Source organism: Canis aureus, chromosome 1 (assembly GCF_053574225.1).
Source record: "Canis aureus isolate CA01 chromosome 1, VMU_Caureus_v.1.0, whole genome shotgun sequence".
In the NCBI taxonomy this organism is placed as follows: Eukaryota; Metazoa; Chordata; class Mammalia; order Carnivora; family Canidae; genus Canis; species Canis aureus.
In genome coordinates, this window is record NC_135611.1 from 117590620 (window position 1) to 117617990 (window position 27371).

At 48.7% G+C, this 27371-nt stretch overlaps 1 protein-coding gene across 3 annotated transcripts; it reads right to left on the reverse strand.

Moving 5' to 3' along the window:
* Nucleotides 1-10484: 10484 nt before the first annotated feature.
* Nucleotides 10485-19348, reverse strand: UPK1A (uroplakin 1A). 3 transcript variants are annotated; one of them, XM_077854646.1, is made up of 8 exons: nt 19220-19348; nt 18893-18977; nt 16969-17169; nt 14636-14710; nt 14393-14467; nt 12542-12721; nt 11100-11183; nt 10485-11012 (listed from the first exon to the last, which is right to left on the reverse strand). In XM_077854646.1, the coding sequence occupies exons 2-8, from the start codon at nt 18971-18973 to the stop codon at nt 10968-10970; spliced, it is 741 nt and encodes a 246-aa protein (XP_077710772.1). In that variant the 5' UTR covers nt 18974-18977; nt 19220-19348; the 3' UTR covers nt 10485-10967. The 3 variants fall into 3 exon arrangements, with proteins under 3 accessions (XP_077710772.1, XP_077710763.1, XP_077710781.1); XM_077854637.1 differs by having other exon boundaries at nt 14393-14500; nt 19220-19340; XM_077854655.1 differs by lacking the exon at nt 19220-19348 and adding an exon at nt 17639-17801 and having other exon boundaries at nt 14393-14500.
* Between the last annotated feature and the right edge of the window lie 8023 nt (nt 19349-27371).

Here is a 27371-nt window from a genome sequence, read left to right on the forward strand (position 1 = left end):
TCCATCGAAAGATGAGTGGATAAAGAAGCTGTGGTCTATGTATACAATGAAATATTCCTCAGCCATTAGAAATGACAAATACCCACCATTTGCTTCAATGTGGTTGGAACTGGAGGGTATTATGCTGAGTGAAGTAAGTCAGTCGGAGAAGGACAAACCTATGTTCTCATTCATGTGGGGAATATAAATAATAGTGAAAGGGAATAGAAGGGAAAGGAGAAGAAATGTGTGGGAAATATCAGAAAGGGAGACAGAACATGAGAGACTCCTAACTCTGGGAAACGAACTAGGGGCGTTGGAAGGGGAGGAGGGTGGAGGGTGGGGGTGACTGGATGGTGGGCACTGAGGGGGACACTTGACGGGATGAGCACTGGGTGTTATTCTGTATGTTGGCAAATTGAACACCAATAAAAAGTTTTTTGTTTTTTTTTTATTTTTATTTATTTATGATAGTCACAGAGAGAGAGAGAGAGGCAGAGACACAGGCAGAGGGAGAAGCAGGCTCCATGCACCGGGAGCCTGATGTGGGATTCGATCCCGGGTCTCCAGGATCGTGCCCTGGGCCAAAGGCAGGCGCCAAACCGCTGCGCCACCCAGGGATCCCCTAAAAAGTTTATTAAACAAAAACAAAAACAAAAAAACAAACAAAATGGCCAGCAGAGTTGGTTTCTCTGGAGGCCTCTCTCCTTGGCTTGCAGATGGCTGCCCTCTCACATGGCCTTTCCCTTGTGCATGCACACTCCTTGGGTCTCTGCTGAGGTGCTACAGGGTGAATGTTGGCATCAATTCGTATATTGAATCCTAATCCCCAGTATGCTGATATTTGGAGATGGGGCCTTTGGGGGGGGGTGATTAGGTCATAAGGCTGGAGCCTTTATGAATAGGAGCCTTACAAAAAGGCCCCAGAGAACTCCCTGGCCCCTTCCATCATGTGATGTTACAGTAAGAAGACAGTTGTCTGTGAACCAGAAAGTAGGTTCTCACCAGATACCAAATCTGACAGTGCCTTGATCTGGGTGGGACATCCCAGCCTCCAGAACTGTGAGCGCCAGAAAAATAGATCTTTGTTGTTTATAATCTGCCAGCCCACGGTGATCTATTATAGCAGCCTGAGCAGACTAAGACATAAGGACACTAGTCCTATTGGATTAGGGGGCCTCCCTACTCTTAGGACCTCATTTAACCTTAATTACCTCCTCAAAGGCCATATCTCCAAATATAGCCACGTGAGTTAGAGCTTCAATATATGAATTTTGGAGGGGCCACAATTCAGTCTTTAACACAGAATATCTACCATTGAGTGGCTCACAATCTGGTAAGAAATGTGTATTATTTACTTCAGTGGGAAGGAACACAGAAGAATGGTTAAGATGTTGGCTCTGGAATCAGACTGACAGGTTTGGGTCCTGCCTGTATCATTTATCAACTGTGTGAATTTTCTTCTCCTTTCTGTGCCTTGAAAGAATCAAATGAACAGACGCCCGTGAAATTCTTAGAACAGCCCCGGGCACAGAGCAAGTGCTGATTAAATGTTGGCTCTTGTTATTAGTTGCAAGTAAACTTAAAACTATGCTAAGTGCTCTGAAGAAAAATCATAAGATAGATACTTTAAGAAGTAAAATAGAACTCTAACCTGGCCAGGGTTTTCCAGGAAGGCTTCCTCCCGGAAGCGATGCTTCCACAAAGATTTTATGAATAATTACTAACTTGACTAGGAGAGGGGTGAGTCTTCCAGGCAGTGGGAAAATAGGTTCCAGAGCTCTGGGGTGGGAGGAAGCATGGCCCTAAAGTCCATTGCTGCAGGGATGGAGACAGCAAAGCGAGGAGAAGCAGGGGAAGCAGGGGAAAGTGAGGTTGGATGTGTGGGCAGGGCCTAGCAGGGCATGCTCAGGAGTGCTGGCATTTCCTAAGAACCATACAGAGTCAAGGGAAGAGGCATTTATTTTTTTACAGGAAATAATTTAACCCTTCCTGGGAACCCTACAAGTACGACCATGTGAACAAGCTTGGGCTGGCTTGCTGCAGACGCACGGCCCAGTGAAAGCCATTGCCCCAGCCACCTCCACCAATTGCCAGCCAGCCATACACGTGAGGGAAACCACCCTAGACCTGATTGCAGCTGCAAGAGTCAGCCCAGATGAGACCCACAGAAGAACTGTGTGACCGGGCTCAGCCCGGATGGTCCCAAAGAATCAAGAGCTAGAAAATAATCATTATTTTTTAAGTTGCTGTGTTTGGGGTGGTTAAGAAAGTCAACTGACATACCCTGGACCAGAGTAATTTCTAGGCAACAAATATCACTTGCCTTGATTCTGGATCTTGAAAGTTGAAAAGTTCTCCCGTTTCTGATCTTCTTTCTTCGCTCTTCTGGATGAATTTTTATGAGATGAACTTTAATGCCAGGGATCTTTTGATAATTCCCCCCCCCCCCCCCATAGGACTGGAAATGGCTGTTGGGAAAAAAAAAAAAAAAAAAACTTGCTCTGGTTTGCATCTTCCTATTTCCATTTGCAGGGCATCTGAAAAGGCAGTTAATTAAGGGGAGAAATCATGATTCTATTTCGTATTTTCAATACATCTCTTGGGCTAAATGGCGCGTTCCTAGCTGGGCTCAAGAAGGTGTTGGAGTGGCCAACTCCAAAGTGAAGAGTAACAGCCACCTGCTGGTCAGGGCCAGTAGGAACAAGAACAAAGCCCTGCAAGCTGGAGAGAAGCCCCTCCCTTGCAGTGTCCCTCCAGCGCCCCCTACTGACAAGGCCTAACCTCATGCCGGCTGATAAATCCTGAAATTAAGGCGCAACAAATGGATAGCTGGCGCGGTGAGTAGTGGGGTCCTCAAATACTAATAAAAATTATAGCCATGATAATGGCTAACACTGAATTCTCAGAGCACTTTGTGTCATTTATTTCTGAATCATCAGGAGAAAGTTTATAGGGAGAGGGGAGAGTGGTCCTTTCTGCTCCCAGGGTCTCTGTTCCTTCTTCCCTAGGCTCAGAGCCTGAGGCCTTCTGGGCAGCCAACTTTCCCCCCTGGCAGGCCAGGCCCATTGCGTGGAGCCGAATCCATCTCTGTTCCAAGCCAGGCGTGTGCCCCAGGGATGGGCAGTCAGAGCTCTCTCCAACCCGACACACCGTGCTGGGACAATGGGGCATAATCCAGAGGAGGGACCTTGCCACTTCTGGAAATTCAGACATCCAGACAGGATGTGGATGTGGTGCTAAAATTGCTTGCCTCTCTTCACCGCTAGTTTTAAATTTTTATTTTTACATTTTTTCCCCTCGCACTAATTTCCTACTATATATATAATATAATTTTTATATAAATATATATAAAATATTTAAAATATATAAAATATATTTTTAAATAAATATATTTATATATTTACAAATATTAAAATAAATATATTATATATATATTTCCCTTCTTGGTTTTCTTGATCTTCTCTTCCAAAAGGTAAGCTTTTATAAAGGGAGAGATTGAGGTCTGATTTGCTCCCTGCTGGGCCCCCAGATCTAAAACAGTGCCCATGTGAGGTGTGTGCCCATGTTAGGCAAGCAATAAATATTTGAATGAGTCATTTTACTGGAAAGACATTCACAGTTTTACCACCTAGGACAGGGGCAGATGCAACTTGTCTCACCAACATAGCTTCTGGGCCCCAGTCCCTGGGGCTTACAGGTATCCATGAAATTGTCTGCATAAGACTGGTTCTCAGTGGATCTGGACAATTTAGCTCTTATTATTCTAGAGCGCCTTGAATACCCAGGACTTCACATCACCATTCTGGAAGAGTTCCTGTAACAGTGTAAGCTTTTCCATTTAAGAGAGGTTAACCCACATTAGACTGTTGGTGCTCACCCCTAACCCAGGATAAGCAAGGCCACACTGGGGAACCAGCAGCCTCAGTGGCCGGATTTTCCTGAAAGCTGTTCCTGCCTCCAGACCCTTTTAGGAAGTCTGTTCCCTGTTGCCTGCTGTCTCTGATGCTGGACTCTGAGCTCAGTTCAGAGGCGACGACCACTAAAAACTCATTTCTCTACAATGTGTTAAACTATGTACATTAATACTGGCAAAAGAATTTTTGGTAAAAAAAAAAAAAGAATTTTTGGTAAATTCAGTGAGTTGACCATTTGGTAACATGAACATTTTGTGGGTTGGTTTCTTTCTTTCTTTTTTTTTTTTAATTTTTTTTTTTCTTTTTGTGGGTTGGTTTCTAGTGAATTGCCCTGCTTCCTAATTTTCACTCAGTCCTCAGCCATGTGTCATTTCTTTCTGCAGTCCATGCTGAAGACATTTTGAAATTATGCCATCAGATAAAAAATGTCAAATAATGACACCGGTCAGTTAGAACTCTGAAAAAATCAGGATGCAAGCATGAGTATAAATTATTTTTAAAATACCCACCAGTTGCAGAGTAGATAACCATTCCTGAATTAAGGAAAATTACTCATAAAAATAAAAGGACATTTCCCATGCATACAACACCTTTGCTATTTTTGTCTCCTTTTTAGAGTCCTACATATATAGAAACATACGTTCAGTTTTTTCAAATAAACTTTATTTTGGAAGAATTTTAGATTTGCGGAAAAGTTGCAAAGACAGTACAGAGAATTCTTGTGCCCCATTCACCCAGTTTCCCCCAATACTACACAGCCATGATACATTAATCAAAACCAAGAAATTGGAGATACATTCGTTAGATTACTCCTTTCTGCCCCTGGACACCCCCGAGTAAGCATCGTTAAAGTCTCCCCTCCCACCGCCCTCATGTCTAAGAGTCTCCCAAAGAGCCCGAGCAGCTGCGGAAGCTCTTCATCGGAGGTTTGAGCTTCGAAACAACCGATGAGAGTCTGAGGATCCATTTGAGCAATGGGGGACGCTTCTGGACTGTGTGGTAATGAGAGACCCCAACACCAAGCGCTCCAGAGGCCTTGGGTTGGTCACGTAGGCCACCGTGGAGGAGGTGGACGTGGCCATGAACTCAAGGCCGCACAAGGTGGATGGAAGAGTCGTGGAACCAAAGAGGACTGTCTCCCGAGAAGATTCTCAAAGACACGGTGCCCACTTAACTGTGAAAAAGATTTTTGTTGGTGGCATCAAAGAAGACACTGAAGAACATCATCTAAGAGATTATTTTGAACAGTATGGGAAAATTGAAGTGATTTGAGATCATGGCTGACCGAGGCAGTGGCAAAAAGGGAGGTTTTGCTTTTGTGACCTTTGACGACCAGGACTCTGTAGACAAGATTGTCATTCAAAAATACCACACTGTGAATGGCCACAACTGTGAAGTAAGGAAAGCCCTATCGAAGCAAGAGATGGCTAGTGCTTGGTCCAGCCAAAGAGGCCGAAGTGGTTCTGGAAACTTTGGTGGTGGTCGTGGAGGGAACTTCAGTGGTCGAGGTGGCTTCGGTGGCAGTCGAGGTGGTGGTGGATACGGTGGCAGTGGGGATGGCTATCACGGATTTGGTAATGACAGAAGCAACTTTGGAGGTGGCGGAAGCTATAACGATTTTGGCAATTACAGGAATCAATCCTCAAATTTTGGACCCATGAAAGGAGGAAGTTTTGGAGGCAGAAGCTCTGGCCCCTATGGTGGTGGAGGCCAATACTTTGCCAAACCATGAAACCAAGGTGGCTGTGATGGTTCCAGCAGCAGCAGCAGCAGCAGCAGCAGCTGCAGCAGCAGCTATGGCAGTGGCAGAAGGTTTTAATTACTGCCAGGAAACAAAGCTTAGCAGGAGAGGAGAGCCAGAGAAGTGACAGGGAAGCTACAGGTTGCAACAGATTTGTGAACTCCTGGCCCTCATCTCTCAGTTTCCCTCTCACCCACAGGAGTGGGCATCGGAGTGGAGGGGCCAGGGCAGACATACCCGTTCTGCTGGCTGAGGCCACACTGCTACCAGTCCAGCTGAATGAGCCATATTCTGCAGGTATGTGACCAGATGGAGCCAAGGAAGGTGGTGGCAGATATGGGACAGAGGTGGAAGCCTGCCTACCTGCCCTCTCAGAGGCCAGCTCAACCCCCAGGCCCCAGAGTTTGGCAAGGCCTGACCTGTTTTAACTGCTCAGGTAACATTTGAAAATATTTAGCAGACTCATTCTTTCCTGGATGCCCATCTCATGTCTCACGGTGATATTTTTGTTAACATTTATTTATTGCTTTTGGCAGACACCAATAATCATCATAGACTATTTGGAAAATACAAAAATGCCCAAAGAGTGAAATGGGAATCCCCTGCAAATATCACCTCTTCCTTAATAACCAATGATAAGCTTTGGGGGACTTTGTTTTAACAAGCCTAATGCTAATGTACACATATTTATATTTTTATCAGAAAAGTGATTGTATTGAGCATGCTCTTTTGTAATCTTTTTGCATTGAATAATTTCCCAAGTATTTTCCCATGCATGACTTAAATACTCTTTTGAAATGTGATTTTTAAGGGAAAAACTGATTTTATGAATACCAGCCTCCATTAATTCCACAAACACTCTTTAAAAACTCTCCAATGAAAAGTATATTAACTCTAATGTTTGCTCAGCCCTTGGGTTGGACATCCCTCAGCGAAAGCATGAAGTATTTTCAAGTATGACATCACTCTTTAAAGCAGCACAAGTACAGGAGTCACCTTGATGAACACTGGGCATGATGGAGCCCCAAATATTTGAAATTGGGATTCACACAGCCTGAGCTCTGATAGTATTTCTTTTCTTTTTAAATTTGATTTATTTATTCATGAGAGATAGAGAGAGAGGCAGAGACATAAGCAGAGGGAAAAGCAGGCTCCCTGTGGGGAGCTGGATGCGGGACTCAATCCCAGGACCCCAGGATCATGACCCAAGCCAAAGGCAGACCTCAACCACTGAGCCACCCAGGTACCCCACAGATGGTGGATTTCTGCACCTGATCCTGATTACACAGGACTGAGAAAATTCCTGATTCACAATAAAAAGGTCTGTTAGTTCCTGAGCTCTTAGAATGAATGGGGCCCTGAAGCGGGGACTGTTAGAACCCCCATTTCATAGAGAGGCACATTGAGGCTCAGAGAGTGCATTGGGGGTTGTGAGAACCTGGTGCTGCCCCTTTGCCTCCCTCAGAGAGTCTGAGTCACAGACAAGGTCACTGTGAACTTGCTTATGAGGGCACACCCGAATTTAAAAGCAGATTAGGCCAGAATCACCCCCTTTCCTTGACATGTTTATGAGGCAGTCAAATATATGCACAGGGTGATGGAGATTTTCTTTTCTTTTTTTTTTTAATTTTTTAAATTTTTATTTATTTATGATAGTCACAGAGAGAGAGAGAGAGGCAGAGACATAGGCAGAGGGAAAAGCAGGCTCCATGCACCGGGAGTCTGATGTGGGATTCGATCCCGGGTCTCCAGGATCGCGCCCTGGGCCAAAGGCAGGCGCCAAACCACTGCACCACCCAGGGATCCCAGATGGAGATTTTCATCCCAGGGCCTCTAGGAAAGCCAGTTAGGTCAGTTAGCCCGGAGCACCTCTTATGTGTTAAAATATGGTGTGTAGGGGTCTGGGTGGCTCAGTAGGTTAAGGTGTCTAACTCTTGATTTCGGCTCAGGTCATGATCTCAGGGTGGTGGGATCGAGCCCCATGTCAGGCTCTGCACTCCATGTGGAGTCTGCTTGTCCTTCTCCCTCTACTCCTCCCACTTGCTCATTCTCTCTCTCACTCTCTTGCTAAAATAAATAAACAAAAGCTTGAAAAGAATTTTAAAATAAAATATGATGTATATCACATCTACATGATGTTTTAAAATTCTGGCTTGCAAAGTAAAGCTATATGTTGCTCAGTATCTTGAAACCACTTTTCCTGTTTTTGAAAAATAACAACCTTTATAAAAAGTTTTTCAAATATTATAAAGTTACGTGTGGTGTGTAGACCTTCCTCTTCTCAGCCCTCCATTCTGCTCCTCTCCTCAAAGGAGTTCTTCGTGGGGAATACATATATATACGTGTGTATATACACATATATATATATAATTTTAAAAATTTTATATAACTTAATTTTTAAATAATTTTGATAAAAATGAGCTCGCTTATGTATCCTGTTCTGTAAGCCTTGTTTACTTAACAACAGATCAAGATGATCTGTGATGCATCTATACCCTGGAATGGATTGCAAAAGTTAAAAAAAAAAAAAAAAGATGGATTCATAAATACTGACATGGAAAGTGACCATAACATATAGTTAAGTGAAGAAAGCAAGTCACAACACAGTATTTTATTTTATTTTATTTTAAAGATTTGTTTATTTATTCAGTCAGAGAGAGTGAGAGAGAGGCAGAGACACAGGCAGAGGGAGAAGCAGGCTCCATGCAGGAAGCCCAATGTGGGACTCGATGCCGGGTCTCCAGGATCACACCCCGGGCTGCAGGCAGTGCTAAACCGCTGCGCCACCAGGGCTGCTCCACAGTATTTTAAAGCATGATTCTGTGAAACGTGTGTGTGCACTTATGTAAATATCTAGAGATGTGTTGATATAAACTTTTGAAAAGCCATAAGGGACATTCATCATGTGTTGATAGCAATTATCGAGGGGGAGTGGGCCAGATTTGGAGGGGTTTTGATTTACCAGGGAACGAAACGTGGGATGCTTCCATTTCTAAATTTTTATAATCTTTAAGCAGAAGGGTTACAAATGATCTTGGAGGGTTTTTTTTTTTTTTTTAAGGTTTTCTTTATTCATGAGAGACACACAGAGAGAGGCAGAGACACAGGCAGAGGGAGAAGCAGGTTCCCTGTGGGGAACCCAAAGCGGGACTTGATCCTGGGACCCCGGGATCATGACTTGAGCCAAAGGCAGACACTCAACCACTGAGCCACCCAGGCGTCCCTGATCTTGGAGTTTTTAAAGTATTTTTTTCCACTCTTTTAAACATTATTCTAAAAACATTGACCCATTTCTTTAAAAAGAAAAGACCAGCCCTGAATATGTAGCTATAGGAATAAAAGTACTGTATGTGGTTTGCAAGTTTTTCTCCTCTGCATTTCTTGGAGATTTTTCCATGTTAAAGTAAAGCATTATATTTTACCACTGTGTGGTATTCTAGACTATAGACATAGCACAACTAACTTAACCATTCCGCTACAGAGGCTCATTTAGGTCACTGTAATGAACATCCTTATATATACTTTCCAATTATTTATACCATTATGACATCTTTTTCCATTGGCTCACATAGCTCTGTCTTCTTAAATAGCCACAAGAAATCCAGTCCAAGGATATAACATGAGTTGTACAACCCACCCCCTGCTGATGGATGTTTCCAGTTTTTCACCCTAACAAAAAAACCTCTTTGACCATTACAGGTTCTTTAAAGTGTATTTTAAGGGATGCCTGGGTGGCTCAGTCAGTTAAGCGTCCCTTTTGGCTCAGGTCATGATCCCAGGGCCCTGGGATGGAGTCCCTGGGTCGGGCTCCCTGCTCAGCGGGGAGCCTGCTTCTCTCTCTTCTCTCCACTCGTGCTCTCTCTCACTATCTCTGTCTCTCTCTCTCAAATGAATAAATAAAGTCTTTTTAAAATAAATAAAAGTATATTTTAAAAAAGGTAATATCTGAATTCAGCGTTTGCAGACCATCGGCAGACCAGTGGAGTAAATGAGGACCCTGGGAAATGTCATTTGGTGGGGAAGGAAGCCAGACCCTCTTGGCAGGTCCTAACTGCTATAAAACGGACAGAGGGGGATCCCTGGGTGGCGCAGCGGTTTGGCGCCTGCCTTTGGCCCAGGGCGCGATCCAGGAGACCCTGGATCGAATCCCACGTCGGGCTCCCGGTGCATGGAGCCTGTTTCTCCCTCTGCCTGTGTCTCTGCCTCTCTCTCTCTCTGTGTGACTATCATAAATAAATAAATTAATTAATTAAAAAAAAAAAAACGGACAGAGGTTGGCCTGCTTGAGAGGGGACACTCATGAGGATGAGATGCGATGCCTAGAGTGTTTACTGTCTGTCATGCACCCACTAGAGAACTTGCTGGAAGTTACAGCCCCTAGGAGGAGGCTACCTGCCACCTGTAGCAGCCCAACAGCCCTGCGCTCTAATTTTCCTTTGACAAATCATCCCACTTCCCAACACCATCCTTAGCAGCAGTAGTAATTCAGGTACCCTCCCTTCCCCAGCCAAAGGATGGGCCTAGACTCTAAACTAAGACAATGAGATTGAATCCCCGACCTTGGCTCCAGTTGTCGGGAGTGGGGCCTCTCTTACTGGTACGTGGCTTAGCCATAAAGATGTAAGTCTGATGTTGCCAGAAAAATCCTGTCTGAGAATGAAGCAGGTTTCCTGGGAACTTAGATTGAGCTCCTGGATCCAGACATGCCTGAAGCCAGCAATAATTGAGTCAGTTACACAAGCCAAGAAACTCCTTGTTATGTTTCAGTCAGGGCCGGTCAGGTTTCAGCCACTTCCGTCAGAAGAGTTCTTGAGCATTTGCCTTCGACCCAGAAGAAAACGAATTAATTCATTCAACCAGTATTTATTGACTATCGATGCTTGTCCCTCTGCTGGGGACAATACAGTGACCGTGACAGAGCTTGTCCCTCTCCTCATGGCAGTCGCAGTCTACCAGAGAATCAACAATCACGAACTATTTAGCAGAAGTGCCAACCATGCAGGAGGCGCTCGGGGAGCTGCAAGAGAGGCCTTGGGGATGGGGTAGTGGATCCGGGAATGGTCCCCTGAGGGCAGGACTTTAAGCTGATGCTGAAAGATGGGCCAGGAATCAGCAAAGTGAAATGAGGTCAAGGGCTAGGGGTCCATGTACACATGTCCAAGTCCTGGCAGGGCTCAGAAAGCTGGTGAAAGTTCTTCAGAGTGGAGGAAGGGATGGTTGAGGGAGGTGGTAAGGGGAGAGGTGAGGAAACGGGCACAGGAGGAGGAGGAGGAGGAGGAGGAGGAGGAGGAGGAGGCCGAGGCGTGCAGGTGGCCTTCCCTTCTTGTTCCTCACAAGGTGGTGTAGAAGTACATAGCTATCAGCATCACGGGGAGCTGGATGAGGAGGCAGTCAGGTGAGGGGCGCTCCAGCCCCGCACCCACACCCACACCCCACCTAGCCCGCAGGCTCCCGCCTCTCACCGTCCACATGAGGATGGCAAACCCAAACCACGAGATACCCCATGTGTAGCTGTCGATGGCGTGGCCGATGTGCTCGAAGCAGCCCTGCGCAGGGGGAACACGGTGCTCTGAGGAAATGCCCCGGCTAGCACTGAAGGGGAGTCAGGGTGTGCCCTTCCGAAGGTCACTTCCTTCCCCAGCCTTGGTTTTCTCACCCGTGCAGCGGGGATTGTGGGTGTCACCGCCCAGAATGGTTCTGGGGAGCCGGGGATGTGATGCTGACCCCCAGCCCCGCCCGAGGAGGTGCCCAGGAGGGGGGTGGCTAGGACAGCCTGAGGGCCACTTGGTTTAGAGCTGGCTTTCCATGCTGCCCCCCAAGTTCCAAGGGTTCGAAATCTACCTGCCTTTAGGATCCGGGCAGTTTTGATACCTCCCCATTTAGGAATGAGGCCCAGTGGGGCCCAAGCCTCAGAGCAGGCCCCTGCCTGGACTGGGAAGCGGCTCAGAACCCAGGCTCAGGTGTGCGGCCTGGAGTCCGGGGCTGCGCTCCAGCTCGGCCACTCGTTAGCTATGGCACCTAGGAATGGTTCTGACTCCCTGAGCCTCATTTTGCCCAGCCGTGAAGTGACGATTCCCGACAGCACTGGCCTCCGAATCGAATCGTGGGGAGTCCATGAAATGACGCCCCGCGCGCACTGGCGGCGAGGACGGTCGGTGCAGGTGCAGGTGCAGGCTCCCCTCTCCCGACACTTGATCTAAGACGGAGGCTGGGTCACTTGGGTGGCTCAGCGGTTGAGTCTCTGCCTTTGGCTCAGGGTGTGATCCCAAGGTCCTGGGATCGAGTCCCACATCAGGCTCCCCATGGGGAGCTTGCTTCTCTCTCTGCCTATGTCTCTGCCTCTCTCTCTCATGAATTAAAACAAAAAAAAAAAGATATGAGGCTGCAGGGCCCCGAGGCAGCCACAAGCCCACAGGGGCATGGGAAGAGGTCCTCACCTCCTCTGCTTCCTCGCTCTGCCTCTGCACGCACCTTGCACTAGTTAAAGCGCCTACCTGGGGCCCGACTCAAATCCAGTCCCAGCTCCATCCCTCACTGGCAGGTGAACTCAGTTTCACCTTCCTTAAAATGGGATCATTATAAGCATTGACCCTGTACAGCGTAGAGGCTCAATAAACATCGGCTGTTGTGGCTGTTGTGCCCTTGCCGGGATTCCTGTTGCCCTTATTCCCAGACAACCTGAGAAAAAGTCGCAGGTGCCAGCTCCGGATCACACAGACCCTGTGCCTCCCCCGGGCTTGCAGGGAGGGAGGGACAGATGGGGAGAGGGCGGAGACCGCCAGAGGGAGGGGGAGAAAGGAAGAAGCCAGAGTGGGGAGGAGGAGAAGAAAGTGGGAGGAAGAGATAAAGAACCAGAGGGGGCGGGACAGACTGACGCACAGACAGGTGAGCGCGCGGGACGCACCTTGGTGAACAGGTAGTCCGTGTGACCCAGGCGGCAGCCCTCTTCATTGAGGGGGATGAAGTTGCCATTCCGCCGACAGCACAGCGGAGGCCAGGGGAACACCACCTCCGGGGTGGCTGCCCGGAAGGCTGACGTGAAGTTCACCCAGTCCATGGGACCAGACGTGCCACAGCACTCTTGCTGGAGAGAAAGGCAGGGGGGAGGCAGGCCCTGACTCAGAGAGGACAGCCACTCACCTGAGGTCACGGACGGAGGAAGGGCCAGGTTGGCCACAGCTGGACCCGACTTCCCTAACCACCCCCCATCCGGGCCTGGGCCTCAAAGTTGGGGGCGGGCAGTGTCTTGTGTGTGAACCGGGAGCAGAAGACACTGCCGGGCACCTAGAGGCTGATGGGGGCTTTGTTTTTCTTTTTTTAAGATTTTATTATTTATTTATTCATGAGAGATACAGAGAGAGAGAGAGAGAGAGGCAGAGACGCAGGCAGAGGGAGAAGCAGGCTCCATGCAGGGAGCCCGACGTGGGACTAGATCCAAGGTCTCCAGGATCACACCCTGTGCCCAAGGCGGCGCTAAACCACTGAGCCACACTGGCTGCCCCCGATGGGGGCTTTGAGTCAAACCCACACTTGTGACTCATTCTAAAATTCTTTTGAATTAGCTCTCAACCAAATTTGAGGTAAATGACACCAAAAGAAGGATTTCTGGCTTCTTCTGGCCCCTGCGGGTGTTTTAATTGGTAGCTCTGAATGATGAGAACATAGGCTCCTTCAAATATGAGTTCCAGTCCTGGCTAGCTGTGGGACTTGAACCAAACTGGGACCTCACTGTCCCCTGGGTCTTCAGAATTCTTCTCTTGTTCCATATCACGTTGGGTTTAATTAAGAAGGTGGCTTCTGGGGGGTCCCTGGGGGGTGCAGTCAGTTGGGCATCTGACTCTTGGCTTCGGCTCAGGTTGAGATCAGTCATGATCCCAGGGTTGTGGGGTCAGGCCCTGCGTTGGGCTCTGAGTGTCTGCTTGAGACTCTCTCTCCCTCTCCCTCTGCTCCTTCACGCCCCCCCACACACACACCCACGCGCGCGCTCTCTCTCTCTCACTCTTTCAAATAAGTAAAAAAGTGAATATTAAAAAAGAGGAAAAAAAAAAGAATGTGGCTTCTGGAAACTGGTGGCCTGGGTTTGCATCCTTCCGGTTCTCTGGCCTACCAGCTATGTGACCTTGTATAAGCCACTCGACCTTTCACCTTGGTTTCTTCATGGCTAAAAAGCTGACCTCCCTTATGGGGTGGTTGTGTGGATTAAATAAGCTTTAAAAATGCTTATTTAAACAACAAAAGTTAGTGCTCATTAAATGTTCATTATTATGATTAGCCTCATTATTAAGAAAGTATCTGCAATGGTCAAGAGCAGGGGCTCTGAGGGACGCCTGGGTGGCTCAGTGGTTGAGCGTCTGCCTTTGGCTCAGGTCGCGATCCTGGGGTCCTGGGACCGAGTCCCGCATCGGGCTCCCTGCATGGAGCCTGTTTCTCCCTCTGCCTGTGTCGTGTCTCTCATGGATAAATTTTTAAAATCTTAAAAAAAAAAAAAAAAAAAAAGAGAGCAGGGACTGTGGATCTAGGATGTTAGATTTTGATCCCACCTTATCAACCATGTGACATTGGGCAAGTAACATTCCCTTTTCTGGGTCTAACTCTTCTGGAAAGAGGCCATGACTAGCCCTGCCTCCCAGAAGAACCACAGGACTGGGTATCATCTATCAGTGGGTATAATGGGACCCCTCCTACTTCTGGGGTCCAGAGCCATGGGTGCCCCTGCTCTCCCCACCCCCTCACCCCCTCAATGCCCCTCGTCCACCTCAATCATAATGCGGTCCCAGAGGCGAGTCAGTTCCTGGCCCTGGTCCGTGTCTGCACTGTAGAAGGTCAGCATCTGCTTGGTAATCAGGGATGGGTTGGACACCATCTGCGGAGGTCCAGGTAGAACAGGGTCCAGTGGGACTAGATCGGGAGGGGGTCAACCTCCACTCCACCCCCAGACCCAGACCCTTGCCACCCTTCCCCCAGGTCATGCCCCTCCCCTGGTCTCTGCCCAGCTCACATAGTCGCGATGAGTGTAGGACGTGATGCAGGAGGCGCACTCGAAGATGTAGACGATGAGCATGAGCACCAGGTACTGGGGAGAGATGGGGTCAAGGCTTTTGCCTTTTCTGTATGTTTGAAAATTTTTTATAATAAAATGTTAGGGGAAAATGAAATCAACAAAAATATGTAAAGTATTGCCTGAAATTAATTATTGGTCTGGATGCAGTAAAATGAATGTCTGTTGTAGGAAAAAAAAAAAAAGACACTCTTCAGACAACCCAAGAACGCAGAGCAGGTATTGGAAGATAGACATGAAGGAACGTGGGTGAATTTGTAGGGTGTACCAGGTGGCATGGTGGTTGTGCATAAAAAGAAAGAAAAAAGCTCTTTCCTCATCCCTCACCCTCTCCCTTAAAGCGACACGGGGTGGAATGTGGATGTGCCAACTCCTCTGCCAAGAGACGAGGTGATGCAGCATAACAGGCCTGGCTGCTCTAAAAACATCCTTATCACTCAGAGAAATGTACGGTCGAGTATTTACAGGTAAATGACTTGGTGTCTGGAATGCACGTCAAGATACCCCAGAAACAAGAATGTGGGCAGAGGGTGGAGCAGAGGGGAGCAGGCTGGCCAGTCTGCGGTCGATATTGTTGAAACCAGGTGATAGGTACGCCGGGTTCAGGCCATTCACTCTATGTTTGAACTCTATGTTTGAAGTTTCCCATAGCAATTTTTAAAAAAAAAATTCCGTGTCTTGGTTAATGACAAACCAATAGGCGAGACAGACACAGATATATATATATATATATATATATATATATATATATTTTTTTTTTTTGCCAGTGGGGTGAGCTTTGAGGGCTTTGGTTAAATTTTTATGTCAAAGAATTGCATGCACGAAAGAAAGAAAAAAAAAAAGAGAAGAGCCTTTCCAAGGCTCCATGTTACTTACGATGAAGTCAGAGTCCTCCCTGAGGCTGGAGAGACTCCCCGACAGGCCCACTTCCCTTTCTCGCCCCCATCCTGCGTGCCCACCGCCCTCTGTACCCTCACCCGGCCCTCATCGCCTCTCCCTCACTCCCACCCCCTCTTGGCTGGCGGGGGATTGGGGGGCTCTCTGGCTTCAGAGCCTTTGCTCTTGCTATTCCCTCCCCCAGGAACACTTATCCTGCACACCCGGGGCTCCCTCCCTCAGGTCCCCAGGCCTTCGCCTTCTCTGCCTGCAGGTGACCCCATCCCCTTCCCCAGCTCCAGATCCCCCTTCCCTCCTCACTGTCCACAGTTGGAGCATCCTTCCCCAGGGCAAGGGCTTCTCTGTTTTCTCTCTGGATCGCCCCAGTGCCCTTGTGCAGGATTTGGCCCCCGGTTCTTACTCCGACAACATTTGCCGATTAAATGAGCAGCTGCTCCTGGGAACCTAAAAGGCCTCAAATTGCACAAGAATCACAGTGTTGGCTCTGTGTCGGGGGGGTGGGGGCCAGGATTGGAACGCCTGCCTTCTCTATCACCCCAGGCCCTTGGCCCCTTTGAGCCTCGGTTTTCCCGTCTGGTAAATGGGTAGAGAAGCAGCAACATCAGAGGGCTGCTGGGGACATCGAGGGGGCTGATGCTTAGTCCGGTGCCAGGCACAGGAGAGGTCCTTGGCAAGTGTGGGTTCCTGTGGTGGTGGTTATTCCTGGCAGAAAATAAGGGGAAGGCTCAAGCTGAACTGCTCAGGTTTAAATCCGGGCTCTGGGGGGTGGAGTGGCTGTCATTGGCTCAGGTCGCGATCCTGGGATCGAGTCCCGCATCAGGTTCCCCACAGGGAGCCTGCTTCTCCCTCTGCCTGTGTGTCTCTCATGAATAAATAAATAAAAATTTAAAAATAATAATCAATCAATCCTGGCTCTGTCACCCACTCACTGTGCACTTCCCTGAGCCTCAGTTTCAACTCTGTCAAATGGGCTCGCGACGATGATGGCATCTCCTGGTGGGTTGTGAGGAATAAATGCACCGATCTGTGCAAAGCATTTAGAATGCACTGAGCACCCCTTACATGGTAGCTGTGCTGCTACTGCGGTTTCCACAGAGCTCACGAGCACAGACTCGGCCCAGCCAGCTGAGGTCCCCACGCATCCCAGGCCTGCCACGCAGGAGCCGTCCTCCTGGGCAGAGCATCCTTCCCTTCCTCTCTGTGCCCTAGTTTTCTCTGGAAGTTGAGGGTGGCAGCCGCGCCCCGTTCCCGGGCTATGGCAAGATTAAACAGAGTGGCTGCGTGAGGCCCACGCGGCGCCCGGCGGGACACACGGGTGGCTGCGGTGGCGCTGGCTGCCCCGGCCCTGGCCGCCCGCGCCCTCCCCGGGGCCTCACCGTGACGATCATGGACCGGCGGCGGCACAGCGCTGCGCCCACCCCAAGGCTGGCCACCACGAAGAAGGAGAAGCCGCAGAAGATGGCGATCCAGGCGCCAGCGAAGACGTCATCCTTGCCCGAGACGCCCATCAGTGGGTACACGCGGTACTGGTCAGCGGTCACCCACACGGTCTCGGCGAACAGGGCCAGGCCTGACAGCTGCACGGGGCGGCGGGTTAGAGAGGGTCCTGCCAGCCTGCACGGCCCTCGGTGGTGGGCGCGCTGGGGGGCGAGGGCGCCGCCTTGCATCAGCAGGGGTGGGGCTGGGGGGCTGGGGGGGGCTGGGGGCGGGGAGGGTGGCTGGGAGGCTGGGGGGCTGGGGGGCTGGGGCTGGGCAGATGGGGCTGGGTAGTTGGGGCTGGGCAGAGGCCAGAATGGAAGGGGCCTGGCAAGACTCCTGCACCCCCCAACATCTCCAGCTGCCAGTTGCTCCGAGGATCCAAGGAGATGCCACATGCAAAGCCCCAGAGCACATGACTGGAACAGAGGAGCCCCTCCGGCCCCCTGCCCTCCCTCCAATAGTGTTACTCCAGAGCAGGGGGATCTGGGCAGGGTCTGAACAACTACACAGGCGCCAACCCTCCGACCCAATCCTGCCCGCGCAGGACAGCGACGATCATAAACCCACAAGGTTATTCCCGAGTGACCGCGGAGAAGGAACCAGCCTGCCACAGGGGAGCGCTCTGTAGTGGTGGGAGAGGGCGGGAGGCTCTCTGCGGACTCACGTGGAGTGGCCCACAGACTAGGTGAGCAGGAGAAACTGGGAGGCACAGAACAGGACGTGCAATGAGCTGTATTTTGGACAGAAAGGGAAGAAAACGGGTATCTGTGCTCTTTCCTATGCGCTTGTATATTTGCTTAAAGAAACGTTGGAGAACCTAAAAATCTAGGCACCCCTAGGGATGAGAGACGGGGAGCAAGGAGACAGGAAGGCTGCTCCGTGGATACCTTTGGCGACAATCAAAATGCTCGCAGAGCACTGGGTGTGCACACGCCCCGCGCCAGTCCTAGTGACGCTCCGTGGTGCTCGGTGTTATCAGCCCAGGGCACGGCTGCTGTTCCGGCCAACACAGCCAGGAGCCACATGCGCCCCGCTCTGGTCTAAGCACATTAATCCAATAACTCATCCGCACTCCTATTTTTCTCTCCATCTACAGATGAGAAAACTGGGGCCCAGAGATGTTGTGTTGCTGGTCCCAGATCCCACGGGAGAAAGTGGCAGAGCTGGGATTTGAACCCAGGCTGTCTGGTCCCAGAGCCATGTACAGATAGCACGTTTTTAAAAAATTAAATATTGGGGATCCCTGGGTGGCGCAGCAGTTTAGCGCCTGCCTTTGGCCCAGGGCGCGATCCTGGAGACCCAGGATCCAATCCCACGTCGGGCTCCCGGTGCATGGAGCCTGCTTCTCCCTCTGCCTGTGTCTGTGCCTCTCTCTCTCTCTCTCTCTCTGTGACTATCATAAATTTAAAAAAAAATTAAATATTAATGAAAAGACGTGGCCATGGTTAATATTCATCACTGTGGGCCTCCTGGGCCCCAGCAGGCACTTTATGTCTAGAATCGTGGTAATGAGGATAGCATTTGTCAAGCACCGTTTCTGAGCTGAGGGCCATCCGGGGAATAATCCACTAACAATCCCCACGACGGGGACACGATCCACATAGTTGGGGAGGCAGAGAAGTAGAGCGGCTCACTCCCGCTTACAGAGCTGGGGGGCAGCGGAGCTGGGACTGGAATCCAGGCTGCTCTGAGCCGGCAGCCTGCAGTGTTGGCCGTGGCAGTGGGAGTGGGGGGTGTCCTGGGACCTCAGCCCCCACCCCAGGGCTGTCCCCTCCTCCCCACCTGCCTGCTGGGCGCCCAGCACGGGAGGGGGGGGCTCACCAGAATTATGATGTTGCCCACCACCAGCAGTCCCACCACGACCGGAGACCCCTTCTCGGCCTCTGTCGCCGCTGAAGCCATAGTCCTGCCGGGGGCCCAGGAGCAGGAATGAGGCCAGGGAGAGGCGGGCAGGGGGGAAGCCCCACGGGCCCCAGCACCCTCCCTCCCCGGCCCAGCTGCCCGCTGGGCCCTGCTGGCAGGTGGAGTGAATCCTCCCGCAACCCCGGCGGGGGGCCACCGGGCAGAAGGGAGGGCCGTGGCTCAGGCTGTCACTGGCCGGGGCGCCCCAGGTGCCCTGCTCTGCAGACCCCAGAGCCCGCTCCTCACCTGCCCTGTCCGCGCCTCCGTGGCCAGCCCCTCCCACAGCAGCGCCCCTATATAAGCCCAGGCCTCCTCGGGCCTCTCCAGGAGGGGGCAGGTGTCTGGAGGAGGGACGAGGGGTCAAGCAGGCCGACCAGCAAGGAAGTTTTATGAGCCCCCCCCAAACACACCCAAGTGATTTATAGACCTGAAATTCAAGATTGTGCTCGTGTCTGGCGACATGAGCAGGGTGACGCGCCCAAGGCCTGGTTCCCAGGCTGCCGTGCTGGTGGAGGGGGTGGCTTGGGAGGGTGAGTGCCCCACTTGTCTCTCCTCAGGACCGGGGTCTTCCTGGGAGCGGGGGAGACCCCAGGCGGAGCCACAGGCGCCTCCTGAATCCCAGCGCTTCAGTCCTGTGCTCTCCGAGGCTGGGAGCCCAGGGGGAGGCCCGGACAAGGACCCCAGCGGCTAGGACAGGGCTGGACCAGGCCAAGGAGGTGGGGAGGAGCGGGGGCAGGCGGGAGGGCAGCTCAGGAGGCTGAGGACATGGGCTGCAGGCTGAGGGGAGACCTGCTTGAGGCAGGTGGGTGAGGAGAGCTCCAGGCGAGTGTATGAGGGGGGAAGAAGAGAGCGTGCTAGAAAAAGAGAGAGGGCACACTGATCGGGCTGGGTGGGCGAAAAGCCCCCCCACCCCACCCCCAAGGACAAAGCAGGGTCAGAGCAGGAGCTGTGGGAAATGTCTTCAGGCCACAGAATCAGAGACCGAGGTTGAAATCCCAGTTCGGCCTCCTTTGGGCTGCGCAACTTGCTATGTGCGTTTGCCCACCTGCAGAATGGGGATCATCACACAACTGTCCTCGGTAGCAGTGGGACTGAGGGCCCGGATGTCTGCAAAGGCTGTCCTCTGGCCCTGTGGACTGCAAGTCGCCACCTGCGCCGGCAACGCTCCCGAGAGGCCCACTTTTCGCCCGATGGTGCCCCCTAGTGTCACAGGGCTGCTTCCTCAGGTGAAAATGGCTTGGGGCACCCAGTCCCCCGCGAGAGACCCTTCCCTCCCTCCCTCAGTTCTCAAGCATCAAGGCACCGTGTTTTCTCTCTGAGCTGGAGCTCTCTCGGTGCATGTGAAATGGGCAAATAAATGGAACTGGAAGCTTCAGTGTTAAGACAATGACTTGGTAATAAAATACAGGAGATGTGTTCTGATTAAAATTAAAATGAGTAATTTGGTTTGTAGTCAATCCACTTTACATTTAAAATGGTTTTTCTCTGTTGATTTACATTTACGTTAAGGACTAATAGAAAAATTTAAATAATAATGTACATGACCTGTCAAGTACATTTTATGAGCTTTAGCTAAAATACCTTGGTTAATAATAGGGCCATACTAAGAATATGAAATATTTTTATTTTCGAATAGTTGGTAACTGTTGATAGTTGGGAGTTATATGTCTCAGCCTTTTGGCTAAGGGCAAGTGTAAAATGTCTAGTAAAAGCAAAAATTTATCATCACTGGGGCATTACTGTCACCAGTCATAAAAGGGATCTGTTTTGTTCTAGTGTGATGTCAAATTTGAATTTTCATGATTCCTTCTTCTCATTATATAAGCTGGTCTTCAATCAATACATTTTGAAGTACTAATCATTTCCTTTAAAAGATCACAATGGAGGATCCCTGGGTGGCTCGGTGGTTTGGTGCCTGCCTTTGGCCCGGGACGTGATCCTGGGGACCCAGGATCAAGTCCCGCGTCCGGCTCCCTGTATGGAGCCTGCTTCTCCCTCTGCCTGTGTCTCTGACCCCCTCTCTTTCTCTCTATGTCTATCATGAATAAATAAATAAAAATCTTTTTAAAAATTTATAAAAAATAAAAATAAAAAAAAATAAAAGATCACAATGCTGGGGTGCCTGGGTGGCACAGTCAGTCGGGTGTCCAACTCTTGACCTTGGTTCAGGTCATGATCTTGGGGTTATGGGATCAAGTCCTCCTACTTGCATGCTCTCTCTTAAAAAAAAAAAATGAAAAGAAAAAAAAATCACAATGCCAAGATCTCCTAAAGAGGACGGATGCCTCTCCTATGACTATCCTATAATCCAGCCATTTGTCTCTGGGAATCCCCCCATCTGTATCTACCAAATGTTCTGAATGTATTCATATTAGCCCCAAGCTGGAAACCACCCAAATGCTCTTTACCAGTAGAATGGGTAAGTCCATTATGCCATATGCATATAAGGGATACTATTCAGCAATAAAAAGCAGTGAACTATTAGCACTTGCAACTACAGAGATGAATTTCAAAAGCATTACACTAAATGATAAAACCCACACTCAAAAGACTAACCTTACCATTCTCGAAATAAAGTTCTAAAACAAGCAAGACCAATTGAGGGGGATAAAAGCCAGGGGAGTGGTTATCCTTAGGGGCGTGGTGACTAGAGGGGATTTCTCTTTCTTGATTTGGACACTGCTTACATGGGGTATTCAAATTGCGAAAATTTGTCAGGCTGTACAGTCACAGTAAGTGCACTTTTCTGCGTATATGCATATATTCTTATTTTCAAAGCGTCTTTTTGTAAAAGATTGTATTTATTTATTCATGAGAGACACAGAGAGAGAGAGGCAGAGACACAGGCAGAGGGAGAAGCAGGCTCCCTGTGGGGAGCCTGATGCGGGACTTGATCACAGGACCCCAGGATCACGACCTGACCTCAACCACTGACCCACCCAGGCACCCCAATTGCAATGTGTTCTAAAGAGGGTCAAGCCTTTCCAAAGAAACGTATTTGATGTGCCAAAGGGGTGTTTTCCAAAGGGGGCACAAGAGATTATTTTAGGCTACGAACTTGAAAGGAAATGACATGAACCCATGTAACTGGCAGCTAATGGGAAAATGATTTAGTTCTGATCCCGACGGTGCCATCCAGAAAAGCTCAGTAGTTCGATGCTCTGTCCTAAACACCTCTCTCACCTTGCTTAGAGGAGGTCTCGCTTTCTGACTAGAATCGAATAATATATTTTCATTGTATTTCTTTTTAAGACAAGGTGTTTTGTTTCCCATGGTCAGTGGTGACAGGAAAGTCTTTTAAAAATCTCAACATAAAATATTTAAAGTATTTAGGAAAAAGTAGAGAATACCTGTAACAAACACCAACATCCTTCCTACCAGCTTTGTCAAATTATTTTTTCTATATTCACTGAAGATTCGTTGTTCTTTTTTTTTTAAGAGGCATACATTGCAGATGGTATTTGAAGCCCCCCCGATTTCACCCCAGAGATAACTTCATTACTACATTTGGGGCTCATCATCCTCCACAACCCTTGCATGCTCTTTTTCGGACCCCAGGTGCCCTGGGTTGAGCTAATTTCACACCCTCAAGATATCTCTTGTCTTAAATTTGACTTATTCCCTTATAACTCCATATCCCAGTCGCTCTCCATGCCCTCTGCTGGCAAACACTAATATGTCCGTATGTATCCTTCTAGTTGGGTGTGCTCCTGTAAGACGGATACCATCATTTTCTGTGTATTTTCTTTGTTCCTTTTTTGTTGTTTTTGAGATTTATTTGTTCTTAGAGAGAAAGAGAGGGAGAACCTCAAGCTGACTCCATGCTGAGCCCGCCGTGGGGCTCCATCTCATGACCCTGAGATCACGACCTGAGCGGAAACCAAGAGTAGAACCGTTAGCCGAGGGGGCCACCCAGGCGCCCCAAGGGCGTATTTTCTGATATACATACCCATGACTGTGTTCAATCTTTTCTCGCTTGGCACAGGCTTTAGGACCCAGAGTGTGCAGCTTCTCATGGTTGCCCGGGGCCCCTCTGGTATGCCCTCTCCACAGTGTACCATCTCCTCCCCAGTGAGGACACTCAGGCTCCTTCCAATACCCCCCAACCCCGACCACTACCACTGTGAGCACCCCCCATGCAGGGCCCTCAGGGACTTCTAGGTGTCCTTCCAGGGAGAACTGTTGGGTCATGAACAGGTATGTGCCAGGTTGCTTTCCGCAATGGCTGACCCTTCCACACTCAGACCAAGAGTTCGTGAGGGTTCCCACACCCTCCCAACACCACTCACACTTGCCATTATCCAGCTTTCTAGTTTTTGTCAGAGTAATTCCATGTAGTGATAACTGCCATTATTTCAATTCTCACTTCTCTTATTACTAACAATTTTGAGCTTCTTTTCAAATGTGTGTGAGCCTTTTGGGTTCCCACACTCGTATTTTTGAAATGGTTTCATATTTTGAATATGCATATGTTCATCAATATATAGAACAGTTCTCGATTTTTAGGTAAATTCTATATAAAGTGCACCTCATATATCCTCATGCAATGGACTTTTTTCACCTTCATTTCACCTTCATTATGCTTTTGAAATTTATTCATCACATATGGGGCTCTAGCTCATCCTTTTTGTTTTGTTTTGTTTTCTTTTTTCTTTTTTTCTTTTTGGCAAGAATACTTCCTAGGTTAGGTTTTCTTCCCAAATTCATTTTGACAAAGATGATAAAGAACATAGGGCACCTGGGTGGCTCAGTGGTTGAGCGTCTGCTTTTGGCTCAGGTTGTGATCCCGGGGTCCAGGAATCGAGTCCTGCATCAGGATCCCTGCAGGGAGCCTGCTTTTGCCTCTGCCTCTGTCTCTGTGTCTCTCATGAATAAATAAATGAAATCTTAAAAAAAAAAAAAAAAAAGATGATAGGGGCAGCCCGGGTGGCTCAGGGTTTAGCACCACCTTCAGCCTAGGGTGTGATCCTGGAGACCTGGGATCGAGTCCCATGTCAGGCTCCCTGCATGGAGCCAGCTTCTCCCTCTGCCTGTCTCTCTCTCTCTTTCTCATGAATAAATAAATATTAAAGAAAAAAGATGATAGAGAACAATGGCAGTGCACACAGACCTAGTGACAGTCTGCAACCTGAAGTCTGAGCACTAAGGTAATAAGCAAACTTAAAACTCAGGTGCTCCCTGGGTCAGCTGAGCAACAGAAGGCCTGAAATGCATGGGGAGGTGCAGGCTCCCAAGAAAGGGGGACTTCGGAGCTGGGTGGGGCCAGCGTCAAGTGCAGGATGAGGAGAGAGGAAAGAGAGAAGGCATGGGGGGACCAGGACGCACTGTGAGGCGGTGAAGCAAGGAGGAAGGTGCTAGGGTGGAGTAGTCAAAAGGGCTTTTTAGTTTTTTCTCAAATTCACTGAGCTCCGAGTCTGTGATCAGGCCGGAACTAAGCATCAAGGACACGGTGCACGTGAGTTTTGTCATGCCCAACCTTGTGCGGGGCCTTGCTGGGAAAACAGCCGTGATCAGGACAGCTGAGTTCCTGCCTTCATAGGTTCACAGGAGAATAGGAAGACAGACATTCAGCGGAGGATGACAGCCCAATATGGTCAAGGAGATGCAAAGTGACCCGGGGAACTGAGAGAGGAAGCACAGGTCAGAGTGATCAGGGCCAAAGTGGGGGAAAACAAAGGGGTACGTGTCAGCTCAAAGGAGGCATGTGACCCAGCCTGGGTGTAGAAGAAGGCTTCCCGTTGGAGGAAGAGACTGAGGTCAGCCAGTAAAAGGAAGGAAAGAACATTCCTCATGGAGGGAACATGGTATATACACACAATGGAATATGATTCAGCCTTAGAAAAGGAGCTCCTGTAACATGTGACAACATCGGGGAACCTTGAAGACATGATGCTAACTGAAACTAGCCAGTCTCAGAAGGGCAAATAGTGCACAACTCTACTTATTTGAGTCATCTATAATAGTCAAACTCATTCAAGGGGAGGGTAGAATGGTGGTTGCCAATGCTGGGCGGGGCTGGGGGTGGCAAGGGGGGAGGAAATGCGGAGTTGCTAATCAGTAGGTACAAAGTTTCAGTTATGCAAGATGAGTAAGTTCTAGAGATCTGCTGTACAAGATTGCGCCTGTAGTTAACAATACTGTATTGTGAGCTAAAAAAAAAATCTGTTAAGAGAGTAGATCCTGTGTTAGGTGTTCTTACAACAACAACAATTTAAAAAAAATTTAGAAGGAATATTTCCTCCTTATCTCCGACCTCCAGAAAGGAGACCCATGTGCTGAGAGCAGCTGATATTTAGAGAGCATTTCCAACATACCGGACACTGTTCAAAACATCCCACCTATAGTATCAGGCACTATTCTACACACCTTACATGTAGCATCTCATTTCATCTGTATAATGGCCCTATGAGGAAAGTGTCATTAACTCCATTTTATAGATGAGGAAACAGACACAGAGAGGTCGCCACTTGCTCAGAGTCTCACAGCTGGTAAGCAGGAGAGCCTGAATTTGAAACCAGACAGTCTGGCTCCATTGCCTAACCCCTTACCCACTACACTGTACTGCTTCCCTGTGTGTATACTGCCTTTGCTGGAATGTTTTCCTTTTTTTTTTTTTTTTTTTTTTTAGTCAGAATATATTCATGTATTAGTCATACAATTTGAAAAGCTTAAGAATATCAGATTGACAAGGAATGATAGTTAAATACTATTGTTAATGGAGAAAAGCAAGGTTCAGAACATCAGAATAACAGGCTATGATAGTGGACGGGCAGGTGGGAGGGAAGGTCTCCTTGCAAATGTATAAATTATCTTCAGAAGGAGACGCAAGAAACCAGTCGTGGCAGTCCCTGCTCATAGCTAGAAGAGGTGAGGAAGAAACCTATTTTTCCTGCATAGTTTTGCACCTATGAAAAAGTTGAGTGATCTATCAAATGGTGAAATAGTTTTTCTACCCTCTTTCCCCCAAATAACATGGTTTCTGAAAGCCACTCAGGGAGAACCTCTGTGGACATCCACGAGTCCCCAGCAGAGAAGTTCTATTACACCAGTGGTGCAAACTGGATACACTGCAGAGAAATTTGACACAACTAGGGGTCAGGAAGCAGCTGGGAGAATGGCAGCTGGGGGTCTTGGGGCGTATCCAAGGGACTGGGATCCTACTAATCGCATTGCAGACATCAAGGAGAATGCCTATGCCTTGCCTGTGGATCCCCTCAACTGATCCACGGGCATCCCAGTGCTCCACATGCCTCATCCACCCATGGCGGGCTCCCTGTGCACCACCGAGGACCGTAAGAGTTTTTGAAGGTGGCTAGTACACATGTGCAGAAAGTCGGCTGACCCAGTAGGACTGGGAGAAAACACACAAACTTGAGCAATCAGCACAACCCAAGGGAAAGCACATGGGAGGCAGTGAGCACTTGGTTGGGCTCAACATAGGATCTTAAAAAGCATCCACCACCCCCCATCGAGGGAACAAGAAGTATAGAACAGGTGTGTATCCAAGAAAAAAAGTCTGAGAAAGCCTCAGAATCCCTAACGGAAGCGGATAGAAGGAATTCCTTGCCTGAAGCCAGTCAGTAAGACTAGATAAGGTGACTGCTTCTACAAATGCAAACACAACAATGCAAGACTTCAAGGAACTCGAAAAATCAAGGAAACATGATACTACTGGGTAATTTTCCAGTAACTGACCCCAAAGAAAAGATATCTGTAATTTGCTTGATGGTTCAAAATAGTTGTGTAAAGGAAGCTCAGTGAGCTACAAGGAAACACAGAAAGAAATTCAATAAATCAGGGAAAAAACAGGAGACATTAAAAAGTACCAAAAAGAAATTCTGGAGCTGAAGAATACAATGAATGAAATGAAAAATGTAAGACAGAGCATCAACAACAGACTGGATCAAGTGGAATAAAGAAGGAAAGAGAGTGAAAAAAGCCTGAGGGAACGATGCGATACCATTAAGATAAACAAACTATGCATCAATAGAGTGAAAGGAGAGAGAGGGAGAAAGGAAGATAAGCTATATTTGTATCAGACAAAAGAGCCTTTTAAGTAAAAAACTGTAACAAGACAAAAAAGGTCATTATATAACGATAAAAGGGTCAATTCATCAATAGAATATACAAATTGTAACTAGAGCTGCCCTACGACCCAGCAACTGCACTAGTAGGTATTTAACCAAAGGATTCAAACACAGTGATTCGAAGGCGCACATGCACCCCAATGGTTACAGCAGCAGTGTCCACAATGGCCAAACTATGGAAATAGCCCAGATGTCCATCAGCAGATGAATGGATAAAGACGATGTTGTATATATATACAATGGACTACTACTCAGCCATCAAAAAAAATTTCCATTTACAGTGATGTGGATGGAATTAGAGGGTATTATGC